Below are 19,572 nucleotides of genomic sequence, written 5' to 3' on the forward strand. Positions count from 1 at the left end.
CGTTGTTTTTGTAAAAAAAAAAAAAAAAAAAAAAAAAATTAAAATAATAATAAAACAATTACATTACAATAACATAATTAAATGGCCCATCATCAATTATTCCTTATATAATGCAATTTATTGTAATTAATGTAACTATAAAGGCATTCAAAAATAAAACAGGTGTGAGTTTGCTGTGACTTATGGAAAGTATAGGTTGGGCTTTATACACAGTGTATACCATTGTAAAGACTAGGTTTATCCATCACAACCTCATTTTCATTCAAGAAAAAAAAAGTCATATACAACCCAAAACACACACAGCCACAATCCGAAATAAAAGACGTGCATTTTCTGCTCTTAAGGTCCCATTCACCAAGATACCTACTCCTTTACCCCCACCCTTGAATTTATACATTTACTACATCGATGAATAAAGTCAAGTCTTGCCCTATAATTTTTCACATTCTAAAACCTGTTTCACTCTAAAATATGTCACATTACATAGATCAGAGTATGGACACTAATTATGATATGTTGTGAAATCAAAAATCAAAATGGCAAACTACATAAATTTGGACTGAGAATGTTTCAGTAGTATTGGCTAAAGAACCTTTACGGAAATGTAACACGTTTTTTTTTTTATATTAACAGTGTAGTAACCATGATTTTTTGACAGAATGATCACCTCATTTGTATAAGCACTGTCTTACTACAAAGGCCATGGTTAAAATATGGTAATGGTTTGGGTTTTATTTGTAGTAAACCTAGGTTAATTTTCGTAAGAGACAAAACTAATAACATGATACTGTCAGCATGATCTTGCTGTTGTATGAAATAACCACAAATAATAACTTTGGCTTCCCTCAAATGAAAATACTGGTCAGAACTGACAGGGACAGTACATGTGTATTTGTAGTAATAAAAGCATTCACATGACAAATTCACAAATGTATGCAAAGCAATCATTGGTGTGAAGTGGCTTTTTTATTTAAATGCTGTAAATGCCATTTATTCTGAATAAATTGTAAAACATCAGGTAGATGTTTTATTAAATCTGTGTATAACAGATTACTTACAGTCACATTAGTGGAAAAACATTGTGGAGAAAATGGATCAATAACTATGGAAAAGGTTGATTGATTTAGCTTTCACATTGAGGTTTTCTGGATATAGTCTACTATATTTGATTTAGAGATATTGTACATACAAAATAAAGAACATAGAACATACAATAACATTCACAGGCACACCAACACACACTCAGAAGCTTAACGTTTGACGATGTGGTCGCGTATCTTGAAGCTGATGATGCCCAATATCACAAGCGCAGGCAGGAAGGCGTAGAGCAGGAGGAAGTCTTCTGTGTAACGTGAGAGAGCTCCAGGATAACCCTCATCAATGATTATATTCCCACTGTCCACCAGACATGATTCTGGAAAACCAGCTTTTGGAGCTGAGTGAGAGGAATGGTTAGTCAGAGGACATCCTTGTGGACAGCTTATGTTCATGTCTTTCTGTCTTCAGTCATAAAGAAATGATTTTTTTTGGAGGAAAACATTTCAGGATTTTTCTCCATATAATGGACTTCACTGGTGCCCCGAATTTTGAACTTCTAAAATGTAGTTTAAATGCAGCTTCAAAGAGCTCTAAATGATCCCAGCTGAGGAAGAAGGGTCTTATCTAGCGAAACGATCAGTCATTTTTTTTGAAAAATTAAAATTTGTATACTTTTTAAGCACAAAAGCTCGTGTAGCACAGGCTCTGGGATGCGCGTCCACAATGCTACGGATTAATGATGGGTCGTTCTTGAACGATTCGTTCATTTTGAACAAATCTTTAATGTGACTCGGGAAGTGATTTGTTCAGTCGCGCATGCGCAACATCCTATTAGGTTCTGTACTGGAATTAGTTCACCTGTTTCGAGTTTTTCGAGTCGTTCGTTCATCTTATGGGGCTGTCACGTATTGAACGAACGACTCGAACTCGAAGACTCGAGAGATGAACTAATCAATTCTGTTTCCGATTCACACTGCATTGGTTAAGTTTAAAGGGCTGTCACGTGTTGAACGAACAACTCAAACCCAAAAATTTGTCAGATAAGAGGTGAGATGAGCTAATCATAGACTAAAGACCCAGGTAAACAACGAATGAATCTTTTCTTATAGCATTATAGTTTTGTCTTGTTTGTAGTGTGATCAAGTTCATCGTCTGTGTACTCTGGCTCAAAAAGGTAAAGAATGGCAAAAAACTCCATCTTATTTTCTTCTACAACACGTTGTACCTTTTTGTTTGTAAATAGCATTTGACTTACTTGCACTTTCTTAGTCACCTACGTTCCGCGTGACCTTTCAACATGATTCAATAGTATGTAATGTCATGAACGCGCATCCCAGAGCCTGTGCTGCACGAGCTTTTGTGCTTAAAAAGTATACAAATTTATATTTTCCGAAAAAAGATAGATAAGACCCTTCTTCCTCGGCTGGGATCATTTAGAGCTCTTTGAAGCTGCATTTAAACTTCAAGTTCAAAATCGGGGCACCAATGAAGTCCATTATATGGAGAAAAGTCCTGAAATGTTTTCCTCAAAAACCATAATTTCTTTACGACTGACGACAGAAAGACATGAACATCTTGGATGACAAGGGGGTGAGTAAATTATTTGTGAGTTGTTGTTCTGGAAGTGGACTTCTCCTTTAAAGACCCCATGAAATCAAAAGTAAATTTAGTCCATGTCAATTTGACTCAGATAAATAAAAAATAGCTGATACATATACTTTTGAAATGTGCACATTTCATCTTCTGGGAAAAGAGTCCAAAAATATGGATGATATTTGACATGGTGTAATCTAGAAACGAATGACTACTTCAGTATGTCTCACCTCAAGTTTTTATTTCAGTAAGAAAGAAATTAACAGAAAATCTGTGAAGCTATTTCATGGGGTCTATTAGAAGTACGCAATAGATTGAGGAAGATGATGATTTTTCTTACTGCAGGTGAAGTTCAGGCCATAGAACTCAGTGACGATCAGGAGCTCGCAGCCGTACTTCTGGAAGGTGAGATAACTCAGCCATTGGAACACCACAGGCATTTGTTTAAAACTCCTGAAAGGATAAAACATTTTTTAATGAAACGTCATACTTAAAGAAATAGTCCATCCAAAACTCTAAATTTGTTTCTTGATCTTAACAAATTTGGAGAATCTTATCATTAAACCACTTGCTCACCATTGGATTCTCTGAAGTGAAAGGGTGCCGTCAGAATGAGAGTTTAAGGGTGAATCCAGCGTTATGGATGTGACATTATGCGTTGTGGATGTGACATATAAATGCTTAGAGAATATGTTACCAATATACAGAACCATCTGTTTATATTTTAATAAACCCTTGTTGATAGAGTCTAAACGTCAGAAAAATAGTATATGCAATAGTCTTCTGCAAATTAAAATGCACAAACCAGACGCAATAATACCCAACAAACAGAGAAGTGATGGCTCTTCACAGAACATATAATTGTTACTTCATTTTATTATTTTGATGTGTCTATTTATGAGGAATATGTTCTGTTATGTATGTGACAAGCCTGAAAATTTACTACTTACTTACTAGACTATGGAAAACAATGCACTAAAAATAAAAAAAGGCTTTAAATACTTTAAGAGACATCACATGGGTATTTGAATGACCAAATGTTGACATCTGTGCTATCAGTATAGTAAAAACCTTTGGTAAAAACTTAACATTTAACAGTTAACATTTGCATGGAATTACCCTTAAACAGCTGATAAAAACATCACAATAGTCCACACAACTCTAGTCCATCAAAGCTGCATGTTTGTAATAAACAAATCCATCAAGACATTTTTAACTTTAAACCATCACTTCTGGACAAAATACCGTAATAGTCCAGTGAGAAAGTCCATCCCCTGTTGTCCTCTCACATCAAAATCCACCAACATATTTGTTTAGAACAGTTTTGGACTGTTTGTGCTTATAAACAATGCTTTATCTGTGCATATTTCTCTCCTGATTCAGCTAAAATTTTTAACTGGAGAAATATTTTGGCCAGAAACAGAAGTTCTTCATAAACCTCACGATGGATTTATTTTAAACATGCTTTTTTGCATCACAAGATGTTAACTGATGGATTAAAGCCAAGTCATTGTGATGTTTTTATCAGCTGTTGGAATTCTCATTCTGACGGCACCCATTCACAGCAGCAGATACAATGGTGAGCAACTTATATAATGCTACATTTTTCCAAATCTGTTTCAATAATTAATCAAACTCATCTACATCTTGGGAGGCCAGACGGTGGCAGCAATTTTTCTTTTTTGCGTGAACCATCCATTTAATATACTGACTTTGTGCATTGGTATAAAAAATGGAAATACTATGCTCTCCACTAATATTGGCACCCTTGGATATAGGGATTTTCAATGCTTTAGCTCTTTTCTTACAGCCACTTTCTATTTTGTGAAGCTCAACAATCTTCTTCTGCACATCAGAACTATATTCTTTGGTTTTACTCCTTGTGATAGATAATTAAGGAAATGTGACCTTTGCGTTCCTCATATTTATAATCCTGTCGAACAGGAAGTCATGGCTGGACAATTTCATGCTCCTAGTCATCCTGGTGTGCTAAAAATGTAAATATGTATGGGAATATACTTCAGAGATATTTTACTCATAAGAATTTCTAAGGGTGCCAATAATTGTGGCCAACATGCATTAGCGAAAAAACATTTATTTCATCATGAGATTATCTCCCCAACTTTCAGTTGTTTTACTTCAGTGATGGGTTAGAATTTTGTGCATTTTTTTAAATAAAAGATCAAACGGATAAACAATGCAGAATTATTTTCACAGCCACCTTTGTTCATATTTACCAAGGGTGCCAATATTAGTGGAGGGCACTGTAGTATTATGTTGTCTAATTGATGGGAATTTTATCCAATCTAATGTCTTTATTACACATTATGACAATGTTGAATAAATCAAAAGGCATTTCTTCACCTTAGAAATCCAGATCCCACCATGATTCCAGCTACATTGAGTAGAGCGACCCCACTGTTCACCATGTTGGGGTCTTGAACGACCCCCAACAAGACCAGTGTTAAAAGTTCACCTATGATGTGAGGAACCATAACCACAGCTGAAAAACACAAGAAGCGCACAATATCCGGGTTCATGCCAACGGTCCTGAAAAACCAAACCATACACAGAGAAACAACATGAGGTCAACATCCAAAAACCAGTAACTTTTATTTGATTCTGATGACATTCCCTCTCGGATTTGAACTGTAGTTACCCTAACCGGAGCTCTGATAAACTCAAGTAGGTTACATGAACACACCCATACTTACCAGTACAAGAAAGAGGTGAAGATGAACACACTGATAATACTGAAGGGCAGAATATGGATGATGTAAGCCAGAAACATCTGCCACTTTTGGTACAAGCCATCTTTACTCTCCTGGTCAGCGATGGCCCTTAAAGCAGGAACTGTTTTAAAAAAAGATCATATTTTTTTAATCAGGAAGAAAATGACATAAAACTATTTTCCACGCTTATCAAGTACTATATATTTATTTAAACCGCACTGAAAATACAGTAGCAGACATGACTTGTGTTACCAATTATGTGTTATCTCTAGAACTCTAAGTTCAAGGTTAAGCAACAATCATGGGCATGCTGGAGCAATTTGTGAGATGTAATCTCTTATCAGCCAGAAACTGATATGCGATATATAAAGGACAGAAATTATTTCGATAAACCATAAACAGTTCTTGAAACAAGTGTTGTTTTAGTATGATCCATTTTCAAGTTTAAGTTTTAGCAATTTTGCATTTTTGTTCATTTTATTAATTTTTGTAAATGTATGTTTATTGGTTTATAATTTTTTGTTTAGCTATTTAGTTTTAATAATTACTTCTTATATATATATATATATATATATATATATATAATTTTTTACATCTTTTTTTGTTATTTTAACGGTGGATGAGATACTCACATAAAGCCACAGCATTCAGCATGCCGGTATAAGGTGAGGCACCCATGGATTGGTAGATGATGCCGATTCGGTCCTGCACAGCACCTTTTGCCACATCCTTATCCAGTCTCATGACAAAAAAAGCAATGAAGAGGCCGTAGATGAGATTCTGAGAGAGGCGCATGAGAATGCCCATCCTGTCACGAGACATATTACGCACGGTCCGCCTGTGTGTGCAAGAAAATAGAAAATGCATGAAAAGTGGTAACATCTAAATAAACTACTTTGATTTTATTTCTTTTAAAGCTCAGGTAAGGTAGAAATAGCTTGTATAAGGCATATTTTCATCCTTTACAGTGTCCTGTCATTAAATCTTCTGGAAATATGACTTAACAATTGTTAGCCAGTGTCACGGCTACAGTTTTACCTAAGAAGGACATTCAATTTGGATATGCAGTTGGGGGAGTCCTTGCTTTTGAATGGTATCATGGGTTTGTGTGCACTCTGGCAGCTTTGCTCGATCCTCTCCAGCATGTTTTCATAGATTTCTGAGTTCTGGTAGCCTGATGTGATGTCATGCATGCGGCTGTAGGTGGCAGCTTCCCTCTCACTGCTGCGTGTGTCCACAGAGGTCAGGTCAACTGTCAAATAAAAGGATCAGGATCATTTAATAAAAGCAGGTATATTTTTAGATATGAAAACAGGCTAATTCATTCAAGGTGGTTCTCAGATAACTTCAAAAGTCCTACCATAAAAATCAAAAGGGTTGCAGTACTCAGGACACTCATATCCTGAGCTGCTGAAGAAATTCACCATCTCATCAGGCTGCCCACAGAACACCAGTTCCCCTCGGCTCATAATTGCTATTCTGTTGAAGATCTGCAGATATTTATACATCTTTCAGTTTATATCATCAGGGCTGTCACAATTCATGCTAAATGAATATAATTCATAATTCACTGCGCTGAATGTAAAATAGTAATGTTGTCATATGCACCATAGTGAGGACACACGTTTTTTATTTAGCTTTAAGTCCCTTAAATTATTGTAATGAATTATTATTATGGTAACACATTACAATAATGTCCAATTAGTTAATCTTATTATGTTATTATATTATATTAACCTCTGTTAACTAACAATGAGCAATACATTTGTTACAGTATTTATTAATCTATAGTTAATAAAAAAATAATAAATCTTTTTTATTGTGTACTGTTGCTTGTTAGTTTTATCTTGTTTTATTTCTTTTTAATGCAGGCAAAAACCAGATGAAGACATGCTTTTATTATTATTATATTTTTACATGCTTTTATTTATTATTATTATTATTAATAATTTTGTTCTTGTTGCTTGTGTTTTTATTTATCTTATTTATATATTTATTTATTTATTTATTTTAAGTAAGTTTATTTTTTTATTAATGTTAATATTCTGACCTATGAAGTTTGAGCTGCATTTTATGCATAAAAGGCCATAAATACAATTATTATTATTATTATTATTATTATTATTAATATTATTATTATTATTATTACTATACTGACATTCAAAAGTTTGGGATCTAGTAAGATTTTTTATGTTTTTTAAAGTAGTCTCTTATGCTCATTAAAGTTCCATTTATTTAATCAAAAATACAGAAAAATATTTATATTAAGAAATATTATTGCAATTTATTAATATTATTGCTATTTTAATATACTTAAAAATATAATTTATTTCTGTGACGCAAAGCTGAATTTTCAGCATCATTACTCCAGTGCTCAGTGTCACATGATCCATTCTAATAAGCTGATTTATTATTAATGTTGGAAACAGTTGTGCTGTTCAATAATATAGTTTTTGGAACCTGTGATATTTGTTCAGGATTCTTTGATTAATACAAAGTTCAAAAGAACAGCATTTATTCAAAATAGAAATATTTTCAAACAATATAAGTCTTCACTATAATTTGTGTTAGTAATCTAACACATCCTTGCTGAAAAAAAAAGTATTAATTTCTTTCAAACTAAGAAAAAAAAAATAAAAATACTGTCCCAAAACCTTAAACGTTAGTGTATATTGTTACAAAAGATTTCTACTTTAAATAAATGCTGTTCTTTTTAACGTTTTATTCTGAAAAAAGTATCACAGGTTCATATAATTAAAAAATATAATTAAGCAGCACAACTGTTTACAACATTGATAATATATAATAATAAATTATATATATATATATATATATATATATATATATTATCGTTATTATAAGGACATCATCATCATCAACATTTTTGGTCCCTTTTCCACAGAAGAGACATTTTTAAATTTTAATTTAAAGAAAATTTCCATTATTCTAGCACTACAGGCCTTCAGGTTACCAACCCTGAACATTAGCCACTGCTCACCCTGAAAAGCTCTGAACGGGGCTGGTGGATGGTCACTATGACAATTCGATCTCTTCTAGCCAGTTCAGCCAGCAGCAACACTATCTGATTAGCCGTCATGCTGTCCAGTCCTGTGGTCGGCTCATCCAGGAGAATCACCTCTGCCGTGACATAACGGAAATGGCAAAACAGGAGAAGAAATAAAACAAATGAGAAACTTTCTACAAAGTCCACTTTCTGCCCTTTGAGAGACAACTTTGAGTGTCTTCTTAATTCAAGTAATTAAAGCAATTAATAGATTTCCCTTTGTCTAAAGTTAGAGCCAAAATTAATTGGCTGATGAATTCATTTACTGCATGACTGGTGAAGGCCGCAGATGAAAGCCACTTATAATTGCTGGTTTGTGTTGAGTTTGGAGTGGCCTCGGCTAATCCACAGTCCACTGTCCCAGGAGACCCTGATAAAGGATCCGAAGGGACCCTCATAGACCTTGTCTTAATATTAAAAATGTGATAACCCTGTCTGCCACTTTTAATATTCTACTTCAGTCCCCTTCACTCATTTGTCCATTCCTCAATAATCCTTCGAGGGGCTTTGGGTCGCTGTGCTGGTCGCTCTGCATTTAATAGTCTGTCTTATGTGCAAGCAAGGACATAAACACACTACGCTGTGTTTGTACTCTATACATAAACAAACATTATGCTATTATGGGTTATTATTAACAAGTCTCAGGAAGGTCAGAGGGCAGCTCACTTGGGTCCTGAAGCAGCTGGCTGGCAATGGAGACCCTTCTTCTCTCTCCACCAGAAATGCCTGGGAAAATGCGGCCTCCAATTACGCTGTGAGCCACGTGTCCCAAACTCAGCTCTGCCATGACTGCAGCTACCTACGATGGATCAAACAGAGATCGACTTAATAAAAATATCAATGATGTCTCTATCATAATGTTTCCATTTCATTTTAACCATTTTTAAGTCCACATTTCCATGTCTGTGGTCATCTGGCAAATATGTATGAAGGGGCTGAGCTCACCTTCTTGTATATGGCTTCGGAAGAGTGTTTTCTCAAAGAAAGCCGAGCAGTGTATGTCAGAGTCTCCTCCACAGTCAGATAGCTCAAGAGATTGTCACTCTGAGAGAGAAAAATATATTATGTATGAATTCAAAATAAAGCATTTCCACATAAACAACAATGCAAGGGGTCTCCTTACACATTTATTTATTAAATTATGCTTATTGTGTAAAATACATAGATTGAAAGGTGCACAGTGGTGTTCTGAAAGTTCTGTTTTTTTTATCAAATGTAAATGTATGTCCCAGTCACATTTTCTTTGTTAAATAAACATTACTCACAAAAACAATTACATATATATTTACATTTTTATTTTATTAAAGCCAAGTATTTAACAAGTATAAATATATAAATATATTTTAACAAGTTAGTTTTTAAGCATTTTGCATTTATTCCAAAAAAACTCAAGGCACTAACAATTTAAACAATATATTTTATTTGTGAACTTACACTACCAGTCAAAAGTTTTTAAACAGTAACATTTTTAGCTTTTTTTTAAAGAAGTCTCTTCTGCTCACCAAGCCTGCATTTATTTGATCCAAAATACAGCAAAAGCAGTAATGTTGTGAAATATTTTTACTATTTAAATAAACTGTTTTCTGTCTGAATATATTTTAAAATGTAATTTATTTCTGTAAATGTAATTTATTTTCAGATAAAAGCTGTTCTTCTGAACTTTCTATTAATCAAAGAGACCTGAAAAAAATTCTACTCAGCTGTTTTCAACATAATAATAATAAATCTTTTCGAGCAGCAAATTAAAAATATTAGAATGATTTTTGAAGGATCACGTGACTGGAGTAATGATGCTAAAAATTCAGTGAAATCACAGGAATAAATTACAATTTAAAATATATTCAAATAGAAAACAGTTATTTTAAATAGTAAAAATATTTCAAAATTGTACTGTTTTTGCTGTACTTTGAATCAAATAAATGCAGGCTTGGTGAGCGGAAGAGACTTAAAAAAAAAAACTCCGCCAAACTCACCGCGTGCGTTAGATGGTTTGTTAAAACTCAATACTAATAAAAATATGCTTCTAACCACAGGTTGAGAGTTGAATGCTTGTGGAAACGTTGGTTTCTGGAAATGGTCAAATTGCCAGGAAACAACAAAACTTGTGTTCATAGTTGGCTAACAGTGCTTTTGGGAAATGCACCCTGACCTAATTTCTGCCCTCATGCTGTTCTAAATTGTGTGACTTTCTTTCTTCCATATGGAGCACAAAATTGTGCGGAAAAGAGCAGCTTGGTCATTCTGCTAAACATCTCAATTTCTGATCCTTCTAAGAAAGAATATTATATAGGTTTGAAAAAACACAAGAATGAGTAAATGATGGCAGAATTATCATTTTTGGGTGAGCTGTCTCTTTAAATAGTATTCAGAATATTTACAAAAGCACTGTATTGAGTAAAAAAAATCACAGAAGCTACATGCTCATCCAGTTAAAGTTGACTTCTGTTATTATTGGCAAGTGCATGTATCAGTAGGTAGAGGACCTGTGCTTTAAGTTGTTAATGAATCATGGTGGACATTATCGACACTTACAACACTACACAATTTGTAAACTTTGCTCCTGATTTTAAATTCTTATCTTTATCTTCAGTTTAGGTCTTATGTTTATCTATTCTTTTTAAGATGAGTCAGAAGGTTGTGGAGTTTGTGCGTCATGTCTGTCTGTACCTGTAATTGTTGTGCAGTGAAATTCACACGGCTGAAATTGGATTAGAAACAATAGTACTACAACCTCTACTTTTGTGGGGGGAAAAGGTTGAAAAACTGAAAAGTACACTCTTCTTAACTTCACATATCTTCAGCTCAGACACATTTAATTACTGGATTAGATTTATAGCTTCTTTGCATCTAAATTTAATCTGTAAAAATGACCTGCAATAACAGCCGTCTCTCCATGCTTATTTAATTTTCCAGAAGATACACATGAATAGCTTACAAGATTAATGTAGTGAACTCATGTGTAACGGCTAATTTCAGAGTTAGCTCTACAAATGAACTGTTCTGCAAACTTTACTGTGTTTGTTTAAGTTTGGCTGTGGCAGACTTGACCTTTAGTTACCTAGTCAACTGCTTTTCACCTGTATACTTTCTACAGCTGACCAAAGTTTACTCACATGTGGCCTGTGATATTTAGACATGCACACACGCATGCACATTTACAGTGTGCATTCAGTGTATTATAAATTCCATTGTGCAATTTTCTTTGAAAATCACTTAAAATCAGGGATGGGAATGCAGGATGGCTTATTTCAAGAGGGGATAGAGTTCTGTTTTCAATGCATTTTTTAAATACTATATGGTTCTTTTTTTTCTCCACTTGTTTGCACACTGGAATTACCAGTAACTTTAAACTGATATTTTAGTATATTGAAGTCGAATGTTTTTTTAGTGGTATAATAAAACATTAACTTATTTGTGGATCAACACACATTAAAAATCTGCATTAATCTTTAATTATCACACTATTTTAGATTTTTATATTCATATTTTTAAAGAAGAAAAAACCTCACCTGAAGCACATAAGAGAAACAGTCTTGAAACTGCTCTGCTTTTAGCTTTCTTCCATTGACAAAAACCTCTCCAAGGAGTTCACCAGAATTCCCGATTCGTCCTGCTATAGCATCTAAAAGAGTGGTTTTTCCAGAACCTTGAGAGAGAGAGACGTCAGTAAACTTATTAACCTTTTGAATTGAATTGAAAATTTGAATATATTATCATATGACACTGACATTTAAAAAAAATATATATTTTAACCTTACGCAATGTAAGTTGCTTTATATAGTACACACTGCCTTGTTTACGTTGTCTTAATAATGAATGTACAAAGAATAACAGTCAAAAGATCTGTGAGAATATGATTTATAACATTTTTATTTTGTTCTGCTTTTTTTGTTAGTGGTCATGCTCTCAAACTCTTGAGAGCATGACCAGGTCATCGGATGCTCATTTTCCACAAGTTGATATGATTCTTTAGGGTCTTAACAAAATTTTTTTTAAAATATACTTTAGTTAAAAATTCTCAATGGTTGTGTAGAACAACACCCTTTTTACCTTGTCAAAACGAGCTCTGCAAAAATCATCCCATTCTGAGGGATTGTTCCTTTAAATGCAAATGAGCTCTGCTCGCCCCGCCCCTCTCTTCTCTCTGTGGACTCTTTTACAGTGCATATATTTAGCAAAATGCTTCTCTCTAGAGATAATTTTTCTAGCTGACTAACGAGTTTATGGACACCAAATATGCTGCTGCCGCTTCTCTTGAACTGAGGCACTACAGTTACCTGTCACTCAACATTACACAGCGCCAAAACAGCATTAATTTTACTAAAAGGGAATGTACTAGAATTTGAAATCTGAGACTTTGTTTCATATCAAAAGTAACTAAGCAAAAATTGAATGGGAGGTGCACTACAATGCTCCGTTCATTAACTGAAAACATTTAAGAATCAATATCATTTTGTAAAAATGACAAATGGTTAAAATCGAGAAATCAATATTTTTTACCCAGTCCTAATAAATAAACAGAAAAACAACACTCCCTAAAATTTTGCCAATTACTCTTAGGCTACAATGTAGTTGTGAATTACACAAATTAACTCTATATCACTATGGTATGCTGTGGGCGATGAGTATCATATTCTGCCTCACAAGTTCTGCGTCACTTACCTGAATTTCCCAGAATTCTTACTGTACTCTGTAATCGTATTAACCTTATGATTTATCATTATTACTCATGATTAACCTTTTCATATATGACTCTGACATTTAAAGAAATTTCAGCCTTACTCAGTCTTACGTGATGTAAGTTTCATTACATAGTATATTGCCTTGTTTATTCTAATTTTTACTGCTATGATATCATATAATTTGACACTGACATTTAAAGAAATTATATTTTCAGACTTACATATTGTAAGTTGCTTTATATTATAAATGGCCTCTATCATTCCAGTGTTATTTTAGTAACATTGAGACAACATTGAGAATAAATAATTTTTATTTTAATTTTAGTTAAAGTTTTAGTAATTTTATTGTTGTTTTTTTTCATTGTCTATATAGCTTTTTATTCATTTTTATTTCAGCTTTATTTTTAGTTATTTTAGAACATCAAGTTATATTAAATTAAAATGAGAAATGTTGCCTTGGCAACTAGCTGAAATAATTTTTCTAATATTTTATTGTATTTCATTTAGTATGGATAGAATTACTAAACATGGTTTATCAATCAGAACCTTCATATAATGTACTTAATACTTAATTACATTAAAAACCACATACTTTCGAACTTTTACTCAAATAAAATGTACTCTCTATCCAAAATAATAAAGCAGCTCTTCTTGAACTTTAAGAAAGATTTATTATTATTATGTTAACCTTTTGATATATTATAATATTGACATTTAAAGAAATTATATGTTCAGTCTTTCGTAATGTGAGTTGCTTTACGTAGCACACTTCCTTGTTTATTCTAATGCTTACTGCTTATTCATTTCTTAATCATGATTCTATTCGATTTCTATTCACAAGCTTGCTGTTCAATTAGATTCCGATTCAATATTAATTATTTTGGCTATATATCAGGTACAGTACATGGCAATTTTTCTTAAGGAAAAAAAAATGTCTCAACTAATGCTGTAAAATATACATGACAGCCAGTTGGTACTATATTACTATAATATTGAAGGTTTAAATTAACTGATCTGTATGCAAACTCTTAAATTACACAAGTTTTTATTATAATAAAGTTGTAATACTAACTCTGCAATTGCATTTCTACTTCAATTTTTTTTTTATAATATAAACATTTAAATGGTGAGTGTCAAAAACTTCATGGATTTATTAAAGCATACATAAAATATTGAAGAACAGTAAAAATACAACGAACATGTTTTACAGTGCATATATTTAGCAAAATGTTTCTCTCTAGAGATTGCCGCTTCCTTTGAACTGGGGCACTACAGTTACCTGTCACTCCACATTAAACAGTGCTAAAACAGCATTCATTTTACTAAAATAGAAGGTACTAGAATTTGAAATTTGAGACTTTGTTTCATATCAAAAGTAACTAAGCAAAAATTGTATTGCGATTTATTGGATGGGAGGTGCACTACAGTGCTTCGTTCGTTAACTGAAAACATTTAAGAATCAATATCATTTTGTAAAAATGACAAATGGTTAAAATCGAGAAATCAATATTTTTTACCCAGTCCTAATAAATAAACAGAAAAACAACACTCCCTAAAATTTCACCATTTACTATTAGGCTACAATGTAGTTGTGAATTACACAAATGAACTTTATATCACAATGGTATTCTGTGGTCTCCGACGTTGAGTATCACATTCTGCCTCACAAGTTCTGCGTCACTTACCTGAATTTCCCAGAATTCTTACTGTAGTCTGCAATCGTATTAACCTTATGATTTATCATTATTACTCATTATTAACCTTTTCATATATGACTCTGACATTTAAAGAAATTTCAGCCTTACGTAATGTAAGTTTCATTACGTAGAATATTGCCTTGTTTATTCTAATTTTTACTGCTATGATATCATAAAAGTTGACACTGACATTTAAAGAAATTATATTTTCAGCCTTACATGATTTAAGTTGCTTTATATTATAAATGGCCTCTATCATTCCAGTGTTATTTTAGTAACATTGAGACAAAGTTTTTATTAATATTTTGAGTCAGTTTATAATTTTTATTTTAATTTTAGTTAAAGTTTTAGTAATTTTATTGTTGTTTTTCTCATTGTCTATATAGCTTTTTATTCATTTTTACTTCAGCTTTATTTTTATTTATTTTAGAACATCAAGTTAAATTAAAATGAAAATAAGAAATGTTGCCTTAGCAACAAGCTGAAATAATTTTTTAAATATTTTATTTGATTTCATTTAGTATATTGAAGTTTTGATATGTGGTATATTACATTTTGGTAATATAATAAAATGTTTGTTCTTCCTGAACTTTGAGAAAGATTTATTATTATTATTATGTTAACCTTTTGATATATTATAATATTGACATTTAAAGAAATTATATGTTCAGTCTTTTGTAATGTAAGTTACTTTAATGTTCAGTCTTTCGTAATGTAAGTTGCTTTATGTAGCACACTGCCTTGTTTATTCTAATGCTTACTGCTTATTCATTTCTTTAAAAAGTCTTAATAATGTATGTACAGTGGAACAACAGTGTTTTTTTCACATTTGAATTATCAGTAACCAAGTACTTTTGTACTTTCACTCAAATAAAACTGAAGTGAACTTCATCAAAAAACAGAGTGTTTTTTCTGAACCTTGAGAAAGACACCAGTAGGCTTATTAACCTTTCAATATGATATCATATAATATGACACTGACATTTAAGGAAATAATATTTTCAGCCTAAGTTGCTTTACCTAACAATTTCCCTCATTAATTCCAGAGTTGTTTTAGTAACATCAAGACACTAATGTAGTTTTTATTTTTATAATTTAATTTTAATAAAAGTTTTAGTCTGCACTCTTACTGACTAGAGCTGACTAGAATTATTGCTAAACATGGTTCATCAATCAGAACTTTCATATCATGTACTTAATAATTAACTGTATTAAAACCAAGTACTTCTGTACTTTACTTAAGTAAAATGTACTCTCGGTCCAAAAATAATAAAGTGGTCCTTCCTGAACTTTGAGAAAAATTCATTACTCATTATACTAACCTTTTCATGCGATATGACATTGACATTTAAAGAAATTATATGTTCGGGATTACGTAGTGTAAATTTCTTTACGTATTACATTTCCTTGTTTTTCTAATGCTTACTGCTTATTCGTTTCAGAGTCTTAATAATGCATGTGCAGTAAAAACGAAGTGAGAAAGACATCAGTAGGCTTAATAACCTTTTCATATGATGTCATATAATACGACACTGACATTTAAAGAAATTATATTTTCAGCCTTACGTAAGTTGCTTTGCATAATAAATTGCCTCATTCGTTCCAGTGTTATTTTTGTAATATTGAGACATTAACATAGTTTTATTATTATTTTAAATCAGTTTTTATTTTTATATTTTATTTATATTTTATATAATTATTTAGTTTTAGTAATTTGGTTGTGTTTTTCTTGTTGTTGTTCTTTGTTGTGTTTTTTTGTCTAAATAGCTTTTATTAATTAATATAATAAGTACATTTCTTATTAATATTAATAAGTAAAATGCACTCTCTGTCCAAAAATAATAAAGTCCTTCTTGAAGTTTGACAAAGATTTATTACTCATTATGGAAACCTTTTGATAAGATATGACACTGACAAAATGATATGTTCAGGATTATGTAATGTACAGTAAGTTGCTTTACGTAGTACGTTGCCTTGTTCACTCTAATGCTTACAGCTCATTCATTTCAGAGTCTTAATAATGCATGTGCAGTGAACAACAGTGGAAAGATTTGTGAGAATATGATGTATAACATTTTTTTTGTTTTGTTACCACTTCTTTTGAAGGTGGTCATGCTCCCAAACTCTCAAAGTAAATAATCACGCCTTTCACTATTACAATATTATTGTGAAATACACAAATTAACTTATACTGTAGGTAAATATTTAGACTGTATCACTATGGCATGCTGTGGACTCTGATCTAAAATGTGTTAAAACTCTAAGCATCTATTCTGCCTTTTAAGTCACTTACCAGAATTCCCCAGAATTCCCATTATCTGCCCACTGTCCACATGAAATGACACTTGATTCAGTATTTGCCTTGTCCATCTTTTTCTGAAAGATGAAAGGTCCCACCAGGGTCCTACACGTTCACTGTAACACACATTAACAAACAAAAATGTTTTTGAAATGGCCACAAGATATGGTTTTCAGTTTGTCAGTATTTTGTATGAAACTTCAATGAAATAACAACGATGAGTAACATAACAGTTGTACAATTATGGGCAAAAATAAAGTCAGCATTCAAACTTTTATTCTCTGATCATTTCAGTTTTGTGCAATAGGCTTACAATATGCTGATAACTTTTATAAATCTGGCCTTAGATTGACTGGATTTTAGATACATATATTTTGACACTGTATATATATATATATATATATATATATATATATACACACATACAGTTTTATGCAAAAGGCAAAAGTTTGGGAACCCCTTGCAGAATCTGTGAAAATATTTATAATTTTAATAAAATAAGTGGGATCATACAAAATGCATGTTACATGTTACTTTTTACTTAGTACTGTTCTGAGTAAGATATTTTACATAAAAGATGTTTACATACAGTCCACAAGACCAAAAAATAGCTGAAATGACTGAATTAATCCCCCGCAAAAGTTTGGGAACACTTGGTTTCTTAATAATGTGTGTGGTTACCTGGATGATCTACGACTGTTTTTTGTTTTGTTTTGTTTTGTTTTGTGATGGTTGTTCATGAGTCTCTTGTTTGTTCTGAACAGTTAAACTGAGCACTGTTCTTCAGAAAAATCATCCAGGTCCTGCAGATTCTTTAGTTTTCCAGCATCTTTGGCCTATTTGAACCCTTTCCAGCAGTGAAAATATGATTTTGAGATCCATCTTTTCACACTGAGGACAATTGAGGGACTTTTGAACAGGATGAAGATGTCCATATTTTTCTTATTTTGTTGAAATATTTTATTTATATTTTTTTTCAATTTAGTACTGCCCTTCGGAAGCAACAGAAGATACTTGCATGTTTCCCAGGAGAGAAATTAAGTACAATTTACCTTGATCTTCAAATTCACAAAATTGGATTACTCTTAATGCATCGTTTTCCCCTCTGGAGCATCAGTGAATGTTTCAACCTTTTTTAATAGTTGTGTTTCAGTCCCTCAATTTTCCTCAGTGTGAAATCTCAAAGTCCTACAGTCACTGCTGAAAAGGGTTTAAATATGCAAAAGATGCTGAGAAACTAAAGAATCTGCAGGACCTGGAGGATTTTTCTGAAGAACAGTAATCAGTTTAACTGTTTAGGACAAACAAGGGACTCATGAACAACCATCACCAAACAAAAAAACAGTTCTAGATCATCCAGGTAACCACACACAGTATTAAGAACCAAGAGTCCCCAAACTTTTGCAGGGGGGTTATTTTAATAATTTCAGCTATTTTTTTGACATGTGGACTATATGTAAACACATTTTATGTAAAATATCTTACTCAGAACAGTACTAAATAAAAAATAACATGCATTTTGTATGATCTCTCTTATTTTGTTAAAATTATTCACATTTTTACAGATTCCGCAAGGGGTTCCCAAACTTTTGCATAAAACTGCATATGAGATAGATACCTGTAATGTAGCTGATGTTGATGTTGATGTCAATAAGCACACATGCTCTAAATTGTTATTCTACAGAATAATTTCGCATAATCCAGAAATTAAAATTGGTGAAATTTTGAAATCTACCAATATTTCAGCACATAAATACACATTTTTAATTTGAAATTGCTGGATTTTGACATTCTGGACAATGGAGGGGTTTAAAAATACAGTTGTGAAACTAACTGTGTCAAGTTGTATATTGAAAGTATAAGTATTAGAAAACTTGAAGTTTTAAAATATTGACATTTATATTAAAGTACAACAGCTGTTGTATTTTAATATAAATCCTGAGCACATTAAGAAATCGGAAATATAAACATATGATTTTAAAAAATGACAGTTCAAAAAGAACTTAATAACAGGTTTACCAATAATACAGTGCTACATTTTGCATGAACATTAACTCTCACAGACTGTGATTGAAGACAATCACCCATGTCATGTCAATGTTGTATTCTCACCTCACGGTATATGACACATTTTTGACGCTCAGGCTGCACGACGAATCGGCGAAGTCTGGATTTGTTTGGGACGCTCCCATCTCTGATACCATCTTGAAAGATCCATCTGGCCCATTATTCTGGTAAAAATTCTGCATTGAAAATAACTGACTCATTGTCTCTCGTCGATGGTCACACCAACTCTAATATTCTCAATGTGACAGATCCACGTCTTCAGCCGTCTAAACACTGTAGCTCTTATTGCACTGATGAGGCTGGAACCATAAACATTGACTCTTATCAGTGGAACTTTGCTCCGTTTGCTATATAGTCGCTTCCCTTTGCCACCTTTCCTCAGTTTCTTCCAGGACAACAA

General features: G+C 32.4%; 1 protein-coding gene across 1 annotated transcript; it reads right to left on the bottom strand.

Annotated features, from left to right (window-relative positions):
• Positions 1-963: 963 nt before the first annotated feature.
• abcg5 (ATP-binding cassette, sub-family G (WHITE), member 5) lies at positions 964-19,372 on the bottom strand. The gene is made up of 13 exons (XM_051126971.1): positions 19,218-19,372; positions 17,100-17,221; positions 11,937-12,073; positions 9,373-9,471; positions 9,094-9,226; positions 8,362-8,501; positions 6,724-6,853; positions 6,402-6,615; positions 5,996-6,201; positions 5,346-5,484; positions 4,996-5,181; positions 2,972-3,084; positions 964-1,435 (listed from the first exon to the last, which is right to left on the bottom strand). The coding sequence occupies exons 1-13, from the start codon at positions 19,370-19,372 to the stop codon at positions 1,251-1,253; spliced, it is 1,959 nt and encodes a 652-aa protein (XP_050982928.1). The 3' UTR covers positions 964-1,250.
• Positions 19,373-19,572: the final 200 nt, after the last annotated feature.

Source organism: Labeo rohita, chromosome 13 (genome assembly GCF_022985175.1).
Source record: "Labeo rohita strain BAU-BD-2019 chromosome 13, IGBB_LRoh.1.0, whole genome shotgun sequence".
In the NCBI taxonomy this organism is placed as follows: Eukaryota; Metazoa; Chordata; class Actinopteri; order Cypriniformes; family Cyprinidae; genus Labeo; species Labeo rohita.

Coding starts and splice junctions, on each gene's coding strand:
- abcg5 (XM_051126971.1), bottom strand. CDS start 19,372: ATGAGTCAGTTATTTTCAATGCAGAATTTTTACCAGAATAATGGGCCA. Junction 9,472..11,936: donor GTTTCTCTTATGTGCTTCAG/GTGAGGTTTTTT, acceptor TTTCTCTCTCAG/AGTGACAATCTCTTGAGCTA. Junction 3,085..4,995: donor GTGGGATCTGGATTTCTAAG/GTGAAGAAATGC, acceptor TTATCCTTTCAG/GAGTTTTAAACAAATGCCTG.